At 48.0% G+C, this 19,838-nt stretch overlaps 2 protein-coding genes across 10 annotated transcripts in view; both read left to right on the plus strand.

The window, feature by feature from the left end:
• Window positions 1–3,932, plus strand: part of NCOA2 (nuclear receptor coactivator 2) — a 189,974-nt gene extending 186,042 nt beyond the window's left edge. For all 9 annotated transcript variants that reach the window (XM_056333448.1, XM_056333445.1, XM_056333444.1 and 6 more), the window contains one exon: window positions 124–3,932. In XM_056333448.1, the coding sequence (XP_056189423.1) occupies window positions 124–135 (12 nt within the window). In that variant the 3' untranslated portion in view covers window positions 136–3,932. The remainder of the gene's footprint in view (window positions 1–123) is intronic.
• Window positions 3,933–10,787: 6,855 nt separating this feature from the next.
• On the plus strand, window positions 10,788–18,203 carry PRDM14 (PR/SET domain 14). Its single transcript, XM_056330601.1, is given in 7 exon segments — window positions 10,788–11,407; window positions 11,654–11,733; window positions 11,736–11,947; window positions 12,120–12,390; window positions 13,899–14,101; window positions 15,804–15,905; window positions 17,976–18,203. Coding segments are annotated over 7 exon segments (1,716 nt in total).
• Window positions 18,204–19,838: the final 1,635 nt, after the last annotated feature.

Here is a 19,838-nt window from a genome sequence, read left to right on the forward strand (position 1 = left end):
ATCCACCAATGTATGGTTGACAGTGGATGCTGTGGTCCAGCTTCCCACTCTCATTGACCTATCCATCTTCACTGTCGTAGAAGGAAGAATTAATTGTTTTTCTCCAATTTCTCTTTTTTGCAGAAATATTGCTGACCCTGAGGGTGGTTTGGTTGCTCCTTCCTTCAGCTGACGGGGCTTACAGCCCCAAATCCTTACCGATTTGAAGAGCTGCGTCTGTTTGTCGTGACCCAGCTGAGCTGCCAGGCCAGGGGTGGCTGCCTGCTGCCGACAGGACTCAGCCCTGCCTTCCCGAGGGGAGCCGGGTGGTCGTTGCCGAAGAGCAGCCTCTTCTTTGACAGTCTGAAGCTAGCGTACAGACAGTTGCTCAGTCTGTTCACTGCATTCACCTTAGTGCAACTTAGATCTCTCCTGCGAAGTAAATGTTGACAGGCAATTTTCATAAACCATGTCAGATTGAATGTATTTAAATGTATGTATTTAAAGAAAAACAACCATGCTCTTGTTCTGTTTCTGTTTAGTTCTAGACCTTGGGGTTGGTTTTGTTTTTTTTTTTTTGCTTTGTTTTCCCTGGCTTACTCAGTCTGGTGCAAAGGATTCAGTTCTGTCTGAAAACTGGTGTTTTAGACTAAGGCCTGCATTTTGGGGCAGAGAGGAGGCATGGAGGAGGGTGTAGAAGCAACGTCTGGTACATATAGAGATCTTCAACGAGCACGTTCCACTGACAACAAGTCAGAGAAGACGAACCAATGCAGAAAACTATACAGACCAATTCTGAATGGGGTTAAAGTTGTAAAACAGATGAAAAATACTCTGTGAGGGGGCTGTTTATAAGGGGCATTTTGTTTGGGTTTTGTGGTGATGTTTATAATGCAAGTCATGAATCCAAAAATACGAGTTGGTTACATTCTTATTTAATTAAATTCCTAACAAACAGCAAATCCTGATTTATTTTTTTTTTACCTGGCTCTCCTGACCTCTGTTATCTTCCTCTTTTTTCTAATAGAATAAAAGAACAGGTTACTCCTTTATTTCCCTGGGTGTGTTTCCAGCAATCTGGACAGCCAGTTACTGGATGCTGAACAGCAAATTTTGATGGTAATGCATGTACTGATTATGGTAGTGGCAGAATTGGTGCATAATATCAAAGAGCTCAAGATACCTGCTTTAAAGCATCATAATTTCTGGTTCCCATCCCCTTAGCTGGGAAAATAACAATTCTTGTAATACCTGTAGCAGATATCACTACAGACTTCACCACTATCGTGTGTTTCTGATTATTTTAAAGCAGTGTGGACTACAAGGACGTTTTGTAAGGTACATAAAATCCAGTTTATATGTAAACAAGCAATAATTTAAGTTGAAAACCTAAGTGTTTTACTTGTATAATTTTTGTGAGATATACATGTTGTGAAGTTGATTCCAAATGAGGTACTTCAGTATTAAATTAGATATCTTCTTAGCCGTGTGTGTCTCCTGGAAAAGTGTTTTGTAAAGGATCACAATGCCTTGATTAGACCTAATTTGTAGGCTTGAGACTTCTCATTTTCTAAACCTTGTGATTCTGCTCATAATGTCATTTAACTAACCTATATTATATGCAGCCACTGTAGGAACCAATTCTTGATTTTTGTATGTTTATATCCTTTCGTAACAAATCTTAGAAAAACTGTTACTAAGCAGGCCACTGTTAGGGGGTTTGGGGTTTTTTCTTGCCCACTGTGGTTGGAATAATCTTTTACTAACCTGACATCAGTTTCTGAGGACTTGAAATATTAAGAAATTGATGGGTTTGACTTGTTTTCTTTCTGCTGACCCTTAATCCACAAACTTTCTAACGTGAATGAAATGTTTTGATGTCATGTAAAATGCAATGCATTTTATAATATCTCATCAGCCATGCCTTTTGGGAGCGAAAGGTTTATTCTGTCGCCTTTCAGTTTCTTCTGGTTTTCAGGTGGGAGTCCAAATAAAATAGCAGCCGTTCTATATCAGGGCTGAGGAAAATAATGATAAAAGGTGGTTCAAAACGGGCTGTTTCTGTAGAAGGCTTTTGATGAAAGCCCAGAAAATGTGCACTTGTGTTTGCCCCTAAGGAGGGCAGTGCCACCGTTTTGGAGAAAGAACATTTTTCAGCTGTCACTGTTCTGTTACCAAAGTGAAACAGAATATTTAGTCAGCTGAGTCATCGCTTCTACCTGCTGATGGGAAACCAAAGTAACTGTCAGCCCTGAGCTCCACAGCCTCATTACTACAACGACATTTGTGTTAAACTTGTATTATATATCTGACAAAAAAATACTTATATAAGAAATGTATAAATTTGAAGGAATTAACTTCATGCACCGCAAAGTGTAAAATTAGTTTTAAAATAGTTTTGTTTCTGTTCCATTTGTTTTTCAGTTCTTAACTGTAACCGCTGCAGATTATTCTCTTTCACAGTGGACAAAATAGTTAAATTTGTCCTGTTTCACGACAGACCTGCAAACCCTTATCATCTGTAGTGATTATGATACTTCCTCATCCATTGCCATTTTGAAAGAAAGGAGATTGTACCTATCACTTTGGCTCTGTTTGGGTTCATCGTGACTTTAGTCGTCTTCTAACTAATGAAAGAGAAAAGTGAGTGAAGGAATCTTCTGATCATATTGATCACTATAGAAACAAATAAGCCAAATCAATTCCCTTCATTATCAGTATTTTTCATCCTGTATACAGTAAATTTGTTGGAGAAAGTACTTGGGGTTTGTTTAACAGAACAATTAATCAGTGTTCTACTTACATTACTAAATGTGAAAGGCGCATAATGTGAAAAATAAGCATATATATGGTCATACGACCTGTTTTAAGTGTTCATGTAATGTGGTAAGTTTAAAAAGTGAAGTGAGCTGTTTTGCTACAATGAATTAATTTGTATTCAATCTTTAAAATATCGTCCCACACCGGTATCCCTTTGGGCCTGTATTAATTAAAAGCAATGTTTTTGCAGTTTATACAATACATTTTTTAATCTTTGTTTAAAAGCAGAATTCATATGGGCTTAACAGATGAAATGGGTGGCACAGCTCCACTTGCAGAACCCAAAGATACACAATCAGTTTTGAAATGCAACTTAAGCCATTAATTGTTGGTGTGAATTTAAAAGTTTTCTAGTATTTGTATGGTAGTATGCTGCCTAAGAGCAAAAGCATTCTCTGCACAAAAGAAAATTTACTGTAGTGGCTTTGATTTTAATTAGAATTTTCTCCCTGGTGTTTCTTTGTAGACTAAAACAAAATCTTTTAAGTTTCTTACTACAGGTAAAAGCTATGTGCAAGAACCTCAAAATGCTAAAATCTAGCATAATGCCTTAGATCTGTTTTTAAGTCTTGTATATTCCTACATAGCTGTCTGATGTATTATATTTGTATAGTGAATTGTGTACAATTTTGGAATAAGTGCATCATCACTTAATCTTTATGTTGTTCAATAGAGATGATGGACACATTTCTTCAAGCATTTACTGTCATTTAATTTTTTCCCTTTATGTCATTTGTGGGTTTTATTTGTACAGTTCATCATGAAGTTGCATCTGAGATGTGTGTATATGAAAAGATTATACAAGGGTAAAATTAAGCAATATATAAACTATGGTTCTTCAGGAGAAAGCTTACAGTGTTTCAGGTTGTGATTTATTTTCAAAACGGAGTTGACTCTGAACATCACTTTGTTCACCTGCATTGATGTTTGTATTTCTAGTGTGAGCAGTTTATGCAAAGGTAGATATATTCAGAGAAATTTTAAATACATTTATGCAAGTTAATATTGCTTTGCTGATGCTATTTGCTTATTTGATGTTAAATAATGCTATTGTAAATAAAGAATTCTGTTGTTATTGCATCATTTAATAAATTTTAATGCCTTCGGGTTTTACATGGCTTCAGAGATTTCAACGTGTTTCTGTTGTGTCTTCATTTATTCTTGGAAGGGCGTAAATAGTAGAGGGTAGATGAGTCGGCAGCTCTTAAAAAGATAGCAGGCTTTCTATGTGGAAGACATTTATGTATTCCAACTAGGTGTTACTTTCAAATCCTTTTATCTTTGTAACGCTATAGTAACAGAAAATGTTTATCAGGTGGCTTAATGTGAAAACAGTTCATTATGAGTACTTGTTTATATCACAGCCAGGATGAAAGGGGTGTCTTTCATGACAGTTTCAGCAGAGGCAGACCTCAAGTGGTGTGAAGTGGGACTGAGTGGAGTTAAGGGCTGGCTCTCCTTGCTATGCCAAAATGGTTAATTTAAGGCAGTCAGAAAAGTTTGACTGGTCAATTTAAAACATAAATAAAGAAAAGCAGCTACAAGAGTGCTTGTTTATGAAGAGAAATCTTCTGTTCTCTTTGAGAGATGGAAGAGGGAGAAAAGCTATTTATATTAAAAATATGAGAAGCTAAAGTTGTTTTAAAGATGTTCCAATGTTAACCCTTCACCATTCCTACCAAAACAAGGCTTATCCTGCAGGTCTGTTGGCTTCAGCAAAATGATGGTGATCCTTGGATATGAGGAAAATACTGCCACATTAAGGAAAGCAAGGAAAGAAGATGTTTCTTCCTAATGTAAGGTCAGAAACAAGTAGAGGAAACAAAATGTTTCCTATCAGAAATTTGCCTTTAGGCAAAAATTATCCCCGTAGAATTTATTAATATTAAAAGAAATGAAAATTCTAGATGACAGTTTTAGCTAAAACTCCTGGTACCATTTGAAATACCTAACGATGACCTCTGGTGTAACTGACTTTATGAAAGAGAGGTGCTGCCTTTCACTTTCAGGATAGGCTTTGTTCACAGAGACCAACGCATGTGACATACAAACAAGTTCTTCTAACCTGACATCATGACAAAAGAGACAAAAGGTGATGCTGCAAAATCCGTATGTTTTGCAGACCAGACTTTTCACAGGGGCAGAACAGGGATGCCCAGTGTTCCTTGAATTATTCCCCAGCTTGTTGCTGGTTCTTGACGTGTTGTATCCAGTACGGGAGGAGGGCTGCACCTCACACTGTGCTTGGGCTCCAGCTATGCCAAGGGAAGAGAGCAGCAGGGGGTGTCTGCCCTCTGCCTTGGCTTGTGGGCTATGAAATGTAGAGGTAGAGATGCCAAGTACAGCCTGAGTGGGCATCCTGACTGAACTTATACCCTGTCCCCTGAAACAATAATCACAGTGAAACCATAGAATCGTCAAGATTGGAAAATACCTTTAAGAATATTGAGTCCAGTCGTTAACCTAGCACTGCCAAGTCCACCACTGAACCATGTCCCTAAGCGCCACATCTACACGTCTTTTTAAATACCTCCAGGGACGGTGATGCAACTACTTCTCTGGGCAGCCTGTTCCAGTGCTTGAAAACCCTTTAGGTGAAGAAATTTTTCCTAATATCCAATCTAAATCTCTGCTGGCGTGACTTGAGACTGTTTCCTCTTGTCCTATTGCTTGTTACTTGGGAGAAGAGTCTGACACCTGCCTCACTACGACCTCCTTTCTTGCAGCTGTAGAGAGCAATAAGGTCCCCCCCGAGCCTCCTTTTCTCCAGGCCAAACACCCCCAGTTCCCCCAGCCGCCCCTCATAAGCCTTGTGCTCCAGCCCCTCCACCAGCTTCGCTGCCCGTCTCTGGACACGCTCCAGCCCCTCAGTGTCCCTCCTGCAGTGAGGGGCCCAAACCTGAACACGGCATTCGAGGGGCGGCCTCACCAGTGCCCAGTGCAGGGGGATGGTCACTGCCCTGGTCCTGCTGGCCACACGGTTTCTGACACAAGCCAGGGGGCTGTTGACCTTCATGATAAAGTAGTTCTTGCGCTGAAGAAAGGAGAACCCAGAGGAGCTTTAAGTAGTTCTGTGGCCTTATGTATGTAATGGGTACATAAGACTTGTGTCCTCTTACCTTTCTGGAATCCCTACTACTGAGGCTTGCTTCAGCCCACGATGGTCTGTGGACTCCTGCAGCATGCGGGGGCTGCTGAAACCCTGCTTTTAATACAGCTTTTTAATACATTGATTTTTAACACAGTCCAGAGGCCCACTAACTAAAAGTTCCCAGCATGAATGAACCTGTACGAATGGTGGCCCTTCAGAGCTGGGCATGGAGGTCTGTGCCACTCAGGGGCAGACTCTTGGGACATCTCTCAGCTGCAAAAGAAATTGCCCTAGCAGTTAGACTCCGGTGGAATGATGGACCCCATTAACCCTTCCCCGTCTTTGGTTCCAGTCTGAGTGTCCTTTAGTACTGCTGCTAATGACCCCAACCTTGGCCAGCATGGTGAGCTCACACTAGGTGTTGTGACCAGGAGGGACCTCTTGCATGTCTCTTCTCCTTCCCTTCAGTGTCCGGTTCTGGATACTTACCTTGGGGGGTGGAAAAAAACCATGGCTGATTGCATTGAAAGGATTAAGCGCCTTAGGAGACCAGAGGGCCTAAGGCACCGCAGTTTCAGTGGGATGTATATTTTGATCGGTATGAGGAGGCAACCAAAAGAAAAACAGTATTCCAAACCAGAAATCTGAGAGACTCTCAGGACAAAAAAGAAAAGAAAGGTCACGTAGACCATATTAAGGAACAGTGAGAAACACTTGATAGTGGCTGAAACAGAACACGGCTTACCTCCTGCCTGGAAGGGTGAAATCTTGTACAAGTGTACATTGGAGTACAGGTGGAACGTGGAGTGCCCAAAGGATGAGCGTGTGAGTGCTCGTTCCGTGCATTCAGCTGCACCAGCCAGCGAGTGAAGGACCCTTGAAGAAGATGCAAGGGTTGGGATGTGGGCGGAGGCTCCAGGTAGGCAGAAGGGCTGTGCCCATACTCTCAGAATCCATGAACGTGTCAGTGCTTGTGAACATAGAGTGTGTGCACATTCACCAGTGAACGTACACCTCTACCAGCCAGAGAGAAGGAGGGGACTTGGCTGCCTGTGTTTATGTCTTACATGGCTCCTGTGTGTGGGTGCTGTTGAGGGCAGCACCTTGCCTGTGGCAGTCTGGGTGACTGGCCATGTCAGCGTCCTCTGTGTGTGTGTCCTGTGTGTGTGTCTCTGGGATTTGTGCTCAGCTTCCCTACTGGGTGAATCTGCAAACAGGAAAGCCGCATCGGCCAGCCTGAGCAGGGACCCGCGGGGCGAAGGTGGGAGGCTGCCAAGCACAGTGTGCTGGGGTGGGTGGCTCTGGCCTGGGGACATCTGTAAGATGCCTAAATACCAGCAGCTGTGGGAGCCGCTCCTGGTGCAGCAGCTGGGGGCTGCTGGGGAGTGAGGGAGTCCCCAGGGCTCGTTTTGAGGCTTTTCTTTTTGTAGCCAGAACTTCAGGGTGAATTTTCCCTTCACATGATGTCCACATCCGTCCCGTCGGTCTGTCCACCTGTCCCCACTGCTGGCAGTATGGATGCTCTGCAAGAAGGAGCGCCTGGCTGGACCAAGTGTGTGTGAGCTGGGGTTTTCCCCTCGAGTTGAATCGGCGTTTCTGTTTGCCCCTTTTTCACTGGCAGAAGAGGCAAGCTGTTTCCCTGGCCAGGCTGAAAACACACGTCGGGACTAGCACTTCGAAATTGGTTTTATTTCTACAGAACAGCTCCCCTGCCACGGTGAGCAATACCAGCCCCCGGCTCGTTCTGGCGGCCGAATTCCCAGCCGTTCCCGAGAAAGGACAGGAGCATCCCACCCCCCGGGGCGCTGGACGCCCCCTCAACCCCCACCCCGTCCGGCAGCCCCGGGACAGCCCCGCCGAGCGGGGCGGCAGGGACCGGGCTGGCCGCGGGCTCGCCTGCCGGCGGGGGGTGGCTCTGCGCGGCTGCTCTTCTCTCCCCGCATCCTCCCCCCCACGAGCTCCGGACTTCTTTAGTGCAATAAATGCCTTTAACCTCTTAGGGGACAGAAGCCTCTCAAGTTTTTCTACAATATAGCGGCAACAGTGCCTCAAGACCTTTTCTTCTCCGGGGCCCTGTGTCATCAAGCTTCTAGAAAAAATGAGTATTTTTATTTCTGGGCATGTTTACAATTTAACTAGTGATGAGAATTTTAAAATCTCACATTGTGTTTGTCTTCATTTCTCCTGAATTTCCAATGCGAGCATGTCTCCTCCACAAGGACCTTCTCCTGTGCTGTGATAGGTGGACATAGGGTAGCCAAAGGATTCCATACTATCTGGCAACACCTAATTTCTAAGGGTAACTCAAACTTTTCTGTGCAATCAGAGCTCAAAGGCTTATTCCTGTAAATCTGATTAATGCTGGTACTACATTTATGCTACTGATGCTGCATCAATAAAACTAGATCAAACTGCCTGCCTGCAACTGTTTCCTAAAGCAATACAGAACCAATTCTGTCTTACAAATAACAGAGATTTGCAACAACACAGAGAAAGTAAAAAAAAAAAAAAAAAAAGACAGATAACCATAAAATCTCAGCCTTTCCTCATAAACGAGATGCTCCAGTCCCCTAGTCAACCCTCTGTTGGACCCTCTCCAGTAGTGCCCTGTCTCTCTTGAACTGGGGAGCCCAGCACTGGACACAGCACTCCAGAAGTGGCCTCACCAGGGCAGAGTAGACAGGGAGGATCGCCTCCCTCCACCTGCTGGGCACACTCCTCCTAACACACCCCAGGGTACCACCGGCCTCCTTGGCCACCAGGGCACCCTGCTGGCTCATGGCCAGCCTGCTGTCCCCCAGCACTCCCAGGCCCTTCCCCACAGAGCTGCCTTCCAGCAGGTCCAGGTCAGCCCCCAGCCTGTGGTGGTGCGTGGGGCTGTTCCTCCCCAGGTGCAGGACCCTACACTTCATTTTGTTGAACTTCATCAGGTTCCTCTCTGCCCAACCCCCCAGCCTGCCCAGGTCACGCTGAATGGCAGCGCAGCCCACTGGCATATCATCAGTACATAAATGTTCAAACAAGTTTGGGAGCAAAGCTGTGCTGGGCTGACTATGGAAGGTGTCTTGGGAGCTGGGAAAGCCTGGATCAGTTCCGGGTCTGCCTTGGTAGTGTTGTTTGCTTGTGTTTTCTGTCTCAGTGTTTATGTCCTGAGTGAAAAAATTAAGAGGAGGGTCCAAATCCAAGCTTTTGGTAGGTAGGAATTACAGTGCCTGAGGTCCTGTGTTCTGAACACCCTCATTGTCCCAGGCAGCTGGTGATTCTCTCTCAACTGTCTATTTCAGAGCACTTCACTCAGGCCAGATAAGAAATGAGGACTATAAGGATGGCTTCACCTCCGGTCAAGTGCAGTCAGTGAATGTTGGAGCCACAGTCTCTCTGAGGCTACTTCAAGTGATTCCTAACACATCCCTTCTTCTGGATGAGGGCATTATTTTACAGAGGCTCACAGGGAGCTATGGTAATTAATTTTTATAGCACACCATAACCACTCAAATGGCATCTCAGCCTCTGGGAGTCAGGCCTGGCTGTGTTTGTTCCCCACTCTGGCTGTGTCTGTGTGCAGTCTGGCTTATGCTGTGCGTGCCCCAGGACGCCTTACGCTGCCTTGCTCTGGGTGCAAGTCCCCAGGCTCTCTGCAGTGTAGCACAGCCTACCCCATCCCTTCCCCCCACACCTGCAGAGCAGTGTCACCCAGGCTGGACAGTGGCAGACAATAAGCTCCCCAAGGTGGGCAGCACTCTGCATGGAATTTTGCCCCAGACTAAAAATTTCTCCATCTCCCTGCACCAGCAGGGGTGACATCCTGCATTGGCAAGGTGCACGCCTGGGCCCCTGGGATCCTGCAGCCCCTCCCAGGTCCCCTTTTTATAGCGATTGCAGCACGTAGCCATCTGGGAGGAAGGGGAGATTAGAAGGAGAAACCCCACAAAAACCAGGATGAAAGCCTTCAGAAGGGGATTATCGCCCAGCACCACGGCAGAGGGCATGGGCCAGATGCCTTCCCCTGGTCCCTTTCTGGGCAGGTCCTGGAGCCTGGGAAACCCCAGGAGGAGCCCGTGTCCTGCCAGGCACCCAGCCGGCAACCCCACGTTAAAGTCAAATCGCCTCGGCAATGCCCGTCGCTGCAGCGGCTGGGAGCGCGCTGTTGTGCGTTCAGGCCACCCGCGTTTCAGAGTCGGTTTTTTACTTTCCGTATCCAAAACCCACGGCTGCGACCCCCCAGACACTGGCGGGGGCTGGGGAGCACGGAGGCCCGCGGGCCGGCGCTCACCTACTGCAGTAGGTGCCCACCCGTGGGGCACACCCGCCCGCCCGTGGGGAGCTCCTGCCCATCCGTGGGGAGCACCCGCCCGCCCGTGGGGCGCACCGGTCCCGCGGCCCGGCCTCCTGCTCCGGGGAGAGGCAGAGCCCACCCGCGCCGCGGCCGGGCCCGTCGGCCGGGCCTTGGGGAGGCGCAGGGCAGAGGCGGCGGCGGGGGAGGTGGGTCCGGGAGGCTGCGCCCCCCCCGCCCAGCGCCCACTCCGACACCGCCGGCCTCGGTGGGGAGAGAGGCGGCTCGGCCTGCCCGGGAGTAGCCGCGGCTCTGCCCCGGGCAGGGGCGCGGGTCGGGGCAGACTCCCCGCCCGCCCCCGGGGCTGCGCGACCCCCGGAGCGGGCCGCCCCCGCCTGTCCTCCTCCCTCCCTCCCCTCCCCGGGCACATATAGCCGCAGGGGGCGGCGGTGGCCGGCCCGCTCGCCTCGACGGCGCCGGGCGACGGAGGGCAGCGGGCGGCAGCTCCCGCTCCTCCGTCCTGCCCCCGCCCCGCAGCGGGACCCCGCGCCGGCAGCACCCGGGTGTCAGCCCCTGCGCTTCCCGGCAACTCCCCCCGCCCCCTCCCCCCCTTCCCGCTCCGACATGGCTCTGTCCTGGGCCGGCGAGTATGTTCCCAGACTCGGCGGAGACGCGCTCGGGATGGACCCCGCCAGCCTCGCTGCCTACTACCCCCCTTTCTGCCCTCCTGGCCAGTACGTCGAGGAGGCCCCCGACTTTTCCCAGGCCCTGAAATCCCTGGACGGGCTGGTCCCCGCCTCCCCGCCTCTGCCCCCCTTAAGCTTCAGCAGGGTCCCCTCTTCCCTGAGCCAGCCGCCCCTCCTGCCCCCCGAGCCCTTACCCGGCTTCCCCTTCCTCCTCTACGGCACGCCGCCGGCCCCCGTCCTTCCCGGGGAGGGCTCGCCCCGCCAGGTGGGGGCCGCAGGCTCGCCCCCGCCGCTCTGCCCGGGCTCCCCGCGCACGGGTGCCCGCAGCCCGGGGGGCGGCGGGGCGGCGGGGCAGAGCTGCAGGTACCACTTCACCGAGGAGCAGCTCAACGCGGTGCTGTACGGGGCGCTCCAGAGCAGCCAGCTGGCCGGGAGCCTCCACGCCATCTCGGGGCTCCGGGTGCCCCCCGCCAGCCCAGGTAAGGGGGTCTCCGGCGTGTGCGCAAGGCGCTGCCGGCGACGGCGGGAAGGAAACCGGGTCGCTCCTTGTGGCCGGCCGTGTGGTTTGGGCAGTCCCCCGAGGGGGGCAGGCGGTCCCGCCGCAGCCAGGCTCACGGGGCATGGCCAGGGGCGCGTCGGGCCGCCTTTTCCTGTGGTTTTCTCGTGTTACGAGCCCACACCGGGGGAAAGCCGGGGGGCGATGCGGGGGGCGGCCGCTGCCAGGGGCGGTGGGACGCTCTCCCTCCGCCTTACGGCACCTGCACGGCTGAGGCCGGGCTGAAGAAGGGGTTTCCCTCTCTGCAGGTGCTTCGGCCGCCTCCTCCTCCTCCGCCCCGCTGCCCGACAGGGACTCTCTGCAGCTGCCTGAAGGTAGGGACCCGGCGCTGCCCGCGCCCCGCGCCGCGCCCGGGCCGCGCTCAGCCCGCCCTGTCCCCCGCAGGGCTCTCGGTGCTGCGGGTGGCCTACGGGGACGTGTCTCAGCTCGGAGTCTTCTGCACGGACCCCATCCCCAAAGGAGTCCGCTTCGGCCCTTTCCAAGGCAAAGTGGTCAACACCAGCGAGATCAAGACTTACGACGACAATTCGCTGATGTGGGAGGTAGCGGAGGCGCTGCCGGGCTCCCCCTGCACCCCCTGCGCGGGGCCGGGGCGCGGCGTTCGGCCGCCCCTCTCCCGCAGCCGGCAAGACCGGCTCGGCCCAGTGTGGGTGGTGGGGCTGGTGTGAGCGGGAAGGGTCCGGCGAAGCTGATCCGCTTCTCCCCGCTCTCCAGATCTTTGAATACGGTCGCCTGAGCCACTTCATCGACGGGAAGGGCACCTCTGGCAACTGGATGTCCCTGGTGAACTGTGCCAGGTTCCCCGAGGAGCAGAATTTGACAGCTATCCAGTGCCAGGGGCAAATCTTCTACGAGACCTGCAAGCAAATCTTGCCGAAGCAGGAGCTGCTGGTGTGGTACGGCGATTGCTACGTGCAGTTCCTGGGCATCCCCATCAGCCTGAAGGGCATGCCGGAGGGGAAGAGATCCCTGCAGCACCCGGAAGGTGAGCCTGCCAGCGACCGACCCCTGGAGGGGCACTGCCCCTTCTTCCCATGGACCTGTGGCTGGCCAGGATTAGATTCGCATGAAGGGAGGTAAAGAAACTCGGGCATCACCTTTTTCCCAGCTGTGTTTTACTTCAAACGCATCCCAGTCCCTGCGGTGAGTCGGTGGCGGGTGACCAGCCCTGCCGCGGGGATGCTCGGGGTGACGGTGGCCCCGCAGTCCCGGTCCGCTCGCCGTCCCCTTCCCTTGCAGCCTCCAGCACCCCCAAAGCAGCAGCTGCCCTCGACAGCGGGGAGTCCGGGGATTGCACCGAGAGCTGCTGCCGGCTCGGAGCGAGGGGCACCCCTTTTTGCCCCGGCAGCTTGCTCCTAGTTCGCCTTTCCACGGGGAGTTAAAAGTGTGCATCTGGCTATTGTAAGGCAACTGGCGCTGCTGGGCTGAGCTTGCCTCGGCCTCCCAGTGCCGTTGTTCGAAGGGAGAGTCCCTTTTTGGAGGAGAGGGGCTTTTGGGGGGCATTCCTGTTTTGGTTCTGTTTTATCTTAATGACTGCACGTACCTGAGGTGATGACTTTTTGTGCAAGTAACAGTCTCGGTAAACGGGGCAGGCCAAGGTCGTTCCGATCCGATAATGCTGATATCGCTTGCAGAATAAATGCCAAATGCGTTTAGTCCGGGAGTAATTCTGCTTATAACGTGTAGAAAATATAGCGTTCTTATAAGCAAAACTTATGTTGTGTAGAAAACCAGTTTCATTGTGCCGATGCAAGGAAAGCTGGAGCGGCTGGGGGATGGTGGGTCAGCCGGGTGCAGCAGTCAGAGAGAAACGAAAATTGGCACGAAAATTTGGCATGGCAATTTTTGTAGCTCTGTTATCTTAAGGTGTGCCTGGTCCAGACAGCTGGTAAATTGTTCAGTTCATTTTAAGGCTTAAGACGAAGTTTTGTTGAAGAAAAGGTTGTGTAAACGTTTGAAAAATTTTCCTGTGTTGTTAAATTGAGCGTTAAGAACAGTTTGAAATACAAAAGAAAACCAAAGAAACGTGGTTTTGTTCGATAGTGTTTTGAAAATGATAGAAAAGACGTGCAAATTTATTTTTCTTTTGGGGGCGAGAAATAAAATTTACGGACGATATTGTCAAGAAGTACCTGGCAATGTTTCCTTGTGGGGAGGCGCTTTGAAGTGGGACTCCACGCTGAGTTTTCACATTCGCTCGCTGTTTATGGAGGTTAAAGGATGAAAACGCTGAAGTCGGTAGCTAAGCCCAATAATTTTACCAGGCTATGGGCTCTAGTTTGCTTCCCTCCGTTAGCAGTGGGGCTGTGCGAAGCTTAGGAGATCCGACATGTATTTTGTTACTGATGTTTCCAGAATCCATTTGTCGTTATTGCCCTCCCGGAGACTTAATTCCCCGTCAGGTACCAGCTCTGACAAGGAAGCAGATTTGAAATGACACCCCCTTTGGCTGTGGTGTAACGGGGAGGTGGCACTTTCCCTTCTGCTGTACAGAAGCCGGAGAGAGCTTTAAGTGTGAGCGCTGCGGCAAGGTGTTTGCCTACAAGTACTACCGGGACAAGCACCTCAAGTACACTCGTTGCGTGGACCAGGGGGACCGCAAATTTCCTTGTCACCTTTGTAACCGATCCTTTGAAAAAAAGGACAGGCTGAGGATCCATATTCTCCACGTTCACGAAAAACACAGACCTCACAAGGTGAGCCTGCTCCCGGGTCTCTCCACGATTACCGGCTCTTCTGGGGGGGAACTACTTAAGGAGTCCTTTTGGCCGAGGAAAGATGCTGATATTGTTTTCCCTCCTCCAGTTTCCCTGGTAGTTCCCTGGTGGGACTGCTCTGCCTGTACAGGAAGAGTTTGTCTTGTGCAGCTGAATTTAGTTGAAGAAATTCAATGGATTTATATTGGGGGGAAAAAAACCTCCACAGTCTCAGTAAGAGTTCAAAAAGAAACAGTATTTCAACTGGGCTTTTTAAATGTTTGCCTGTGGGTTTTGCTACTTTTCTTACAGTGTGGGGGGTAACTTGTGTTTGAAGGCGCTCCACTTGTCCAGGATCAGGAAAGACAATGTCTGATGTTCCTCACCCTTCCTTTTAAGCCTAAGAGCCGACAAATCTGTTGGACAAAATGGGAGTTGAAAAAGTTTTAGATTCAACATGGAGCAGGTTTTCGTTTGATGGAAGCAAATCTTTGCTGAGATACTTTTCCTCATTTCCACCAAACACCTCTTTGTAGCATCAGTTTTCTCTAGGAACACTGAAAATCAAGACTTTTCCTAAAGGTTTGGGAAGGGCAAGTTCCGGTGTTTGAAATGCCAGTTAAATTGGTCCTAAAATCCTCCAAATACGGATTTCATAGATGGTCCTGCAATAATGTGTATTTTTCAGGAAAAGCTTTTATCACTGAATCTGCAATATTACAATGACAGAATGTAGCACTGATCTAGTGACAGATAAAAAATACTATTATATCAAATATGAGGTAATGAATGCTATGTAATTGTTCACCCTTTCCATTTATTTTGGAATGCATATGAAGGAAGTACTTTAGAACAGCAGGAAGATAAACTTGTTCTGAATAAATTGCATTTATATGAGAACAGATCGACTCAAAAAGCAGAGAGAAAATGTCAGTAAGAAAAATTACCTTCTTTGAAGATGAGTAATAGCTTAGCTTATTTTGAATTTATGAATTTGTTTCAAATTAATTCTATGGGGGAAATAATTTTGTGGCTCATACAAATCACTGAATCAGTGCAGGTCTCTCAAGTGACTTCAGCCCCCTCTGAATTGTTTTGCCGTGTAGCTGCTGCCCACAGAGCGCACACCACACCATGAAGGTGGCAGCTCCTTGGGCAGAAGAATGCTGCTTGCTTCACTCTTAAGGAGAGTCACTGCTGACAGATCAAGCTGTAGGCTAAGTACTGGTTCTGAAAAAATGGTTATTATGTTAAGAGATCCCCTTAAAATTTTTTTAGGAAGTTGTATCTTTTGAACAAAAATTTAAAATAGCAACTGCAGCTTGATTTACAGTTTGAAGATTGACAGAAATTTTCAGATTTTGATTACTGAAAATCAATAGTCTTAATGTTCTGGAGGATGATTTTTAATAAAACAATTTTAACAACACAAAAAAAGCTTTGAAATTTTGCATGTTTCCTTTTTTAAAAAAAAATCTGTTCTTAAAACCAGAGTAAATAACATTTTGACTGTATTTAAATTGTTACTGCTTAAATTACTGCTGTTTGTATACATATAAATACACATATGTATATAGATAAATATATACATAAATATACGTAGGAAAATACATGCACACATCATCCACATACCTAATTTGTTGTTTCAGCAATGCTGTTTTGTGCTTCCTTTTAACTTTATCCCTTTTATTTTTTTTCACAGTGCTCAGTGTGTGGGAAGACCTTTTCTCAGTCCTCCAGCCTGAACAAACACATGAGGGTTCACTCCGGGGAGCGCCCCTACAAATGTGTCTATTGCAACAAGGTAACGCAAAGCCCTGTCCCATCCCTGTCGTGCTCAGTATCACCCAGGAGGCAGCTCTTTCATGCTCTGTTTCCTTTTATCAATTTTTTCTGTTTCTTTGCTGTTTTCTTTCAAGAAAATGTCATCTAAGTTGATAACCAGATAAGTGAGTATATATTCTGGGCACAGTTGTCAGTTGAAATAACAGGGTTGCAGAGACTGAAGAAACAAGATCTGGTCTCCAGCTGATGTGGAATCTGTGTTTTGTCCTAGCTCAGAGACCTGCAGTGGGGATAAGGTCTAGAAAAGATTTAGAGCATTTCAAGTGCCATCTGAAGCATGTAGCTAGATCCAATATTCCTCTTTTTCATCAAATAGGTATTTTTTTATATTAGTGACACTGCTTCTGGAGTGCAGCACCCAGATTTGGCCGATAAGCTGAATCTGCAAGACATGACATAGCGCGCATGCTTGCCTTGAAGTAACGGGGCCATTGTGCAACTGGGCATGGAGGTTTCATTTGAAAAAGAACACGCAGCACTGATCAAAATGTGCTCGGCTGTTACTTACTGCCCTTCACAGGAGGGGTGATTCAGGTGAGCTCTCCCTGGGAAAGCAGTGATGGCTCTCCCAGCAGACGGAGGATGGATGTACAGGCCGCTGCTGGATGAATATCATAGGGGCTGCAGGTGCTACAGAGTGTCCATGCAATGCAGAAGCACCGTCAGCATATGTAGTAAGGTGCTTCTGGTTTTGGGAGAGTTTTGTTTATGACTGGCTGGACTAACACAGATCTGAAGTGTCCTGTATTAAAGAACCTTAGATCTTTTTGCCTATTATATTTTTTCGCTCCCAGACATCCTGAACACTTGTAGGCAGATGCAGACTTCAGGATGAAATGTCATCCTTTAATCTTCCTATCACAGGAAGAGATGGCAGAGCTTTACAGGTCGCTCTGTGAATGGATCTCTAGGATGCGTGGGACCCTTGGCCACCCCCCAGCCAGTCTGGTAGGACTGGTACAGATTGGATCAGATTAAACCATTGGTCTTCAGGCTGCAGCTATCCTGGGACATAGCCAGCATTTCTGTGGCTGGGAAAACAGGCTATTTTAAAGTATCCTCGCCTGTTCCTCCTACACAGTCATGATTCCTTTTTGCCTCTTCTGCCTCTAATGATATCTGTGCTCTGGGCAGCTTTGCTTTCCTGCCCCCTTTGCTCACTATCTTGGTGACACTGTGAGATTAAAGAAAAAGTGTTGGGCTAAGGTCACCATTCTGGCCCTCAAACACACTTTGACCTTGATATATACTGCCAGGAACTTTTCTACAGGAACCTCAGATCGGCTTGTGCTCTAAGGTTCCTAGTGAAAAGGTATCTGAGATGTATTGCTTTTTGCTGTAAAAACTTCCTTGTGATGGTTCAGCACCATATTGGTACTAAAGATAATTTATTTTCCGTGGTCTGCAAACATTGAAAGGCCTGGAAGCGTCTTTCTCTGGAAAAGAGAAAATGGGGAACACATGAACAACTTTTCAATATTCCTGCTTAAGTCTTGGTGAGAGGGTTTTCTCCACAAAGGAAGAAGGACCTTTTACGAGGGAGACGGAGTGTGGCTGAGTGTACCTTTTGGTGTGTGGATGTGGCGGGGAGGGGGGAAACAGGCTGGAAGGCCTGACTGAAGAAAGAGCAAAGTATTATGGAGCAGGGAAAATGAAACCCCAAAAGATGGATGCAGGACTGTATAGGTGATAAGGAAGCTGCAAATCTAATTAGGACAGTATTGCCTTCTTACCCTTTGACAAGTAGGAGAGATTTACTGGTGTCTCTGGTGAGAAATCTTTCTCTGAGCTTCATCTAACTCCATGGACTCATCCACATCTGTATAGTGATGTGTTGACGTCTGGTTCCTTGGTTTTTGTGGTTTTGGTTTTTTTTTCCCAATTATCTTGAGGATTTTGAGCTATTTGAGGACTTATTTTCAGGGTACAGTACTTTTGATGGGGTCTGGGTTAGCTGAACCTGGGGATTATATATATGAAAATAGATTACTTTCAACTCCTCCCCGCTTTCTGATCCCTGCCCTTTCAGGCGTTCACGGCATCCAGCATCCTGCGCACGCACATCCGCCAGCACTCTGGGGAGAAGCCCTTCAAGTGCAAGCACTGTGGCAAAGCCTTCGCCTCACATGCAGCCCACGACAGCCACGTGCGGCGCACGCACAACAGCGAGAAGGGCTGCACTTGCTCAGTGTGTGGCCAGCACTTCCGAGAGCAGGAAGATTGCCACTTCCACATGAAGATTCATGCTGCTCATTAGTCAAGAACCCTGTAGATGCGTCCTGGACCAGCTTATGTATGTCTATGTGCACGTGTTTTTGTGTGTGTTTGTGTGCACAATGCAGGAGATGACATTTAGCCTCACAGTGACTCTTCAGGTATGTCCAGTATCTGGACCCTGGGAATGTTTCTGAGTGCAGTGGATGGAAGTTTCTTGCTTGGGTACCCTGATGCCATGCTGGAGTAAAGTCCAACATGCACTACCCCAGCTTTCCTTTCTTCTCCCATACCCTAATTTCCACAAAAGGGGAAACACAGGCAGGAGGTAATTTTACCTTCCATAAACCTTTTGTGCAGAAGTATCATTTTGAGAGTGTTTCCATGTCTCTAATGCACCACATCTATACGTGGGCTGGTGTGGTCTGTACCAAGGTTTCTGTGAGGGATGTTTTATCAAGTGCATTTCCCAAAGCCTATTTAACCTGTTTGTTTTGTTTGGATGCATGACCAGATAGGAGTCTCTACCCCTTAACCTGCAAGTCTTTTAGTGATGCTCTATTTAAATGTGAACTGCCTCAGAGACAGATACTGACTGCTGGACCAATGTAGGTATTGTTCCTTCATTCAGCTGGCTGGACACAGGGAGCTCCAGGGCGGTGAGACCAACTCTTCCAGAGGATGCTGGATTCTGGTTAGCATCCAGGTGGAGAGGAGCAGGGTGTGATGAGATAGCTGCAAGCCTCTTGTGCCAGCTAGCAGAGGTAGTGGAGGTTGTCTCTCCCTCCTCACAGCTGTGGAGCAAACATCAAGTTATTCAAATATTGTCGCAAGTGCATATTGCAATGGTTAAAGGGATTTCAGTGTAAAATCCTATATGATTAGACCCTGATTTTTACCAAGTATTTTCAGAATTGTTAAGAATCCTTAAGAAAACGGCATTCCCTGGCAATGTGTGAAATCTCAACTTGATGGGGCTCAGAAAAAAGCCGGTGCTGAAGGACCACTGGGTGTAGGAAGTGCTGTAATTGGTGCAGAAGCCTCTTTAATCACTGAATGGCCAGCACAATAGGCAGGGGGCTGTGCATCTGTGAGGGGGCTGGCTCCCTGTGTCAGTTGGGACCATGTGTTGCATACAGGAGGGATAATGGAAGCCCTTGCTAGAGTTGGTTGATTAACTCTGGTAGTTCCATGTTACTGGGATGATGAGATTCTCTTGTTAATCCGAGGCAATCTAGGATATTAAAAGGACTTTGCACATAACTTAAAAGTTTTTATTTTGTGCCAACCTTAACAATCTCTTTATAAATACAGTGCAGAACTAGAAAAAAATATTACCTGCACATTTAATTATGTCATGCAGATACTGTATCTAAAAATACATTGATTTGCACTAAATTTTATATGGATTATTGTACCTTAAATTGCTCTGTTTTAATTGCTTTCATGGCAAAATTTAAAATATTTATAGAACCACTTGTAAGTAAAATATTGAGGCCCAGCACTAGATAGTATCTGAAATAAGTGAGACATTTAATATTGTACATACATGTAGCTTTTAGGATAGAATAAAGATAATATTCTGATTATATTTTTTTTCTTACTTTAATAGCAAATTTTACTGTAACACAGCAGGCTGAATTTTGTACATATTGAGGGCTGAACCAGTGTGCTCTAA

This window comes from Falco biarmicus, chromosome 3 (assembly GCF_023638135.1).
Source record: "Falco biarmicus isolate bFalBia1 chromosome 3, bFalBia1.pri, whole genome shotgun sequence".
NCBI lineage: Eukaryota > Metazoa > Chordata > Aves > Falconiformes > Falconidae > Falco > Falco biarmicus.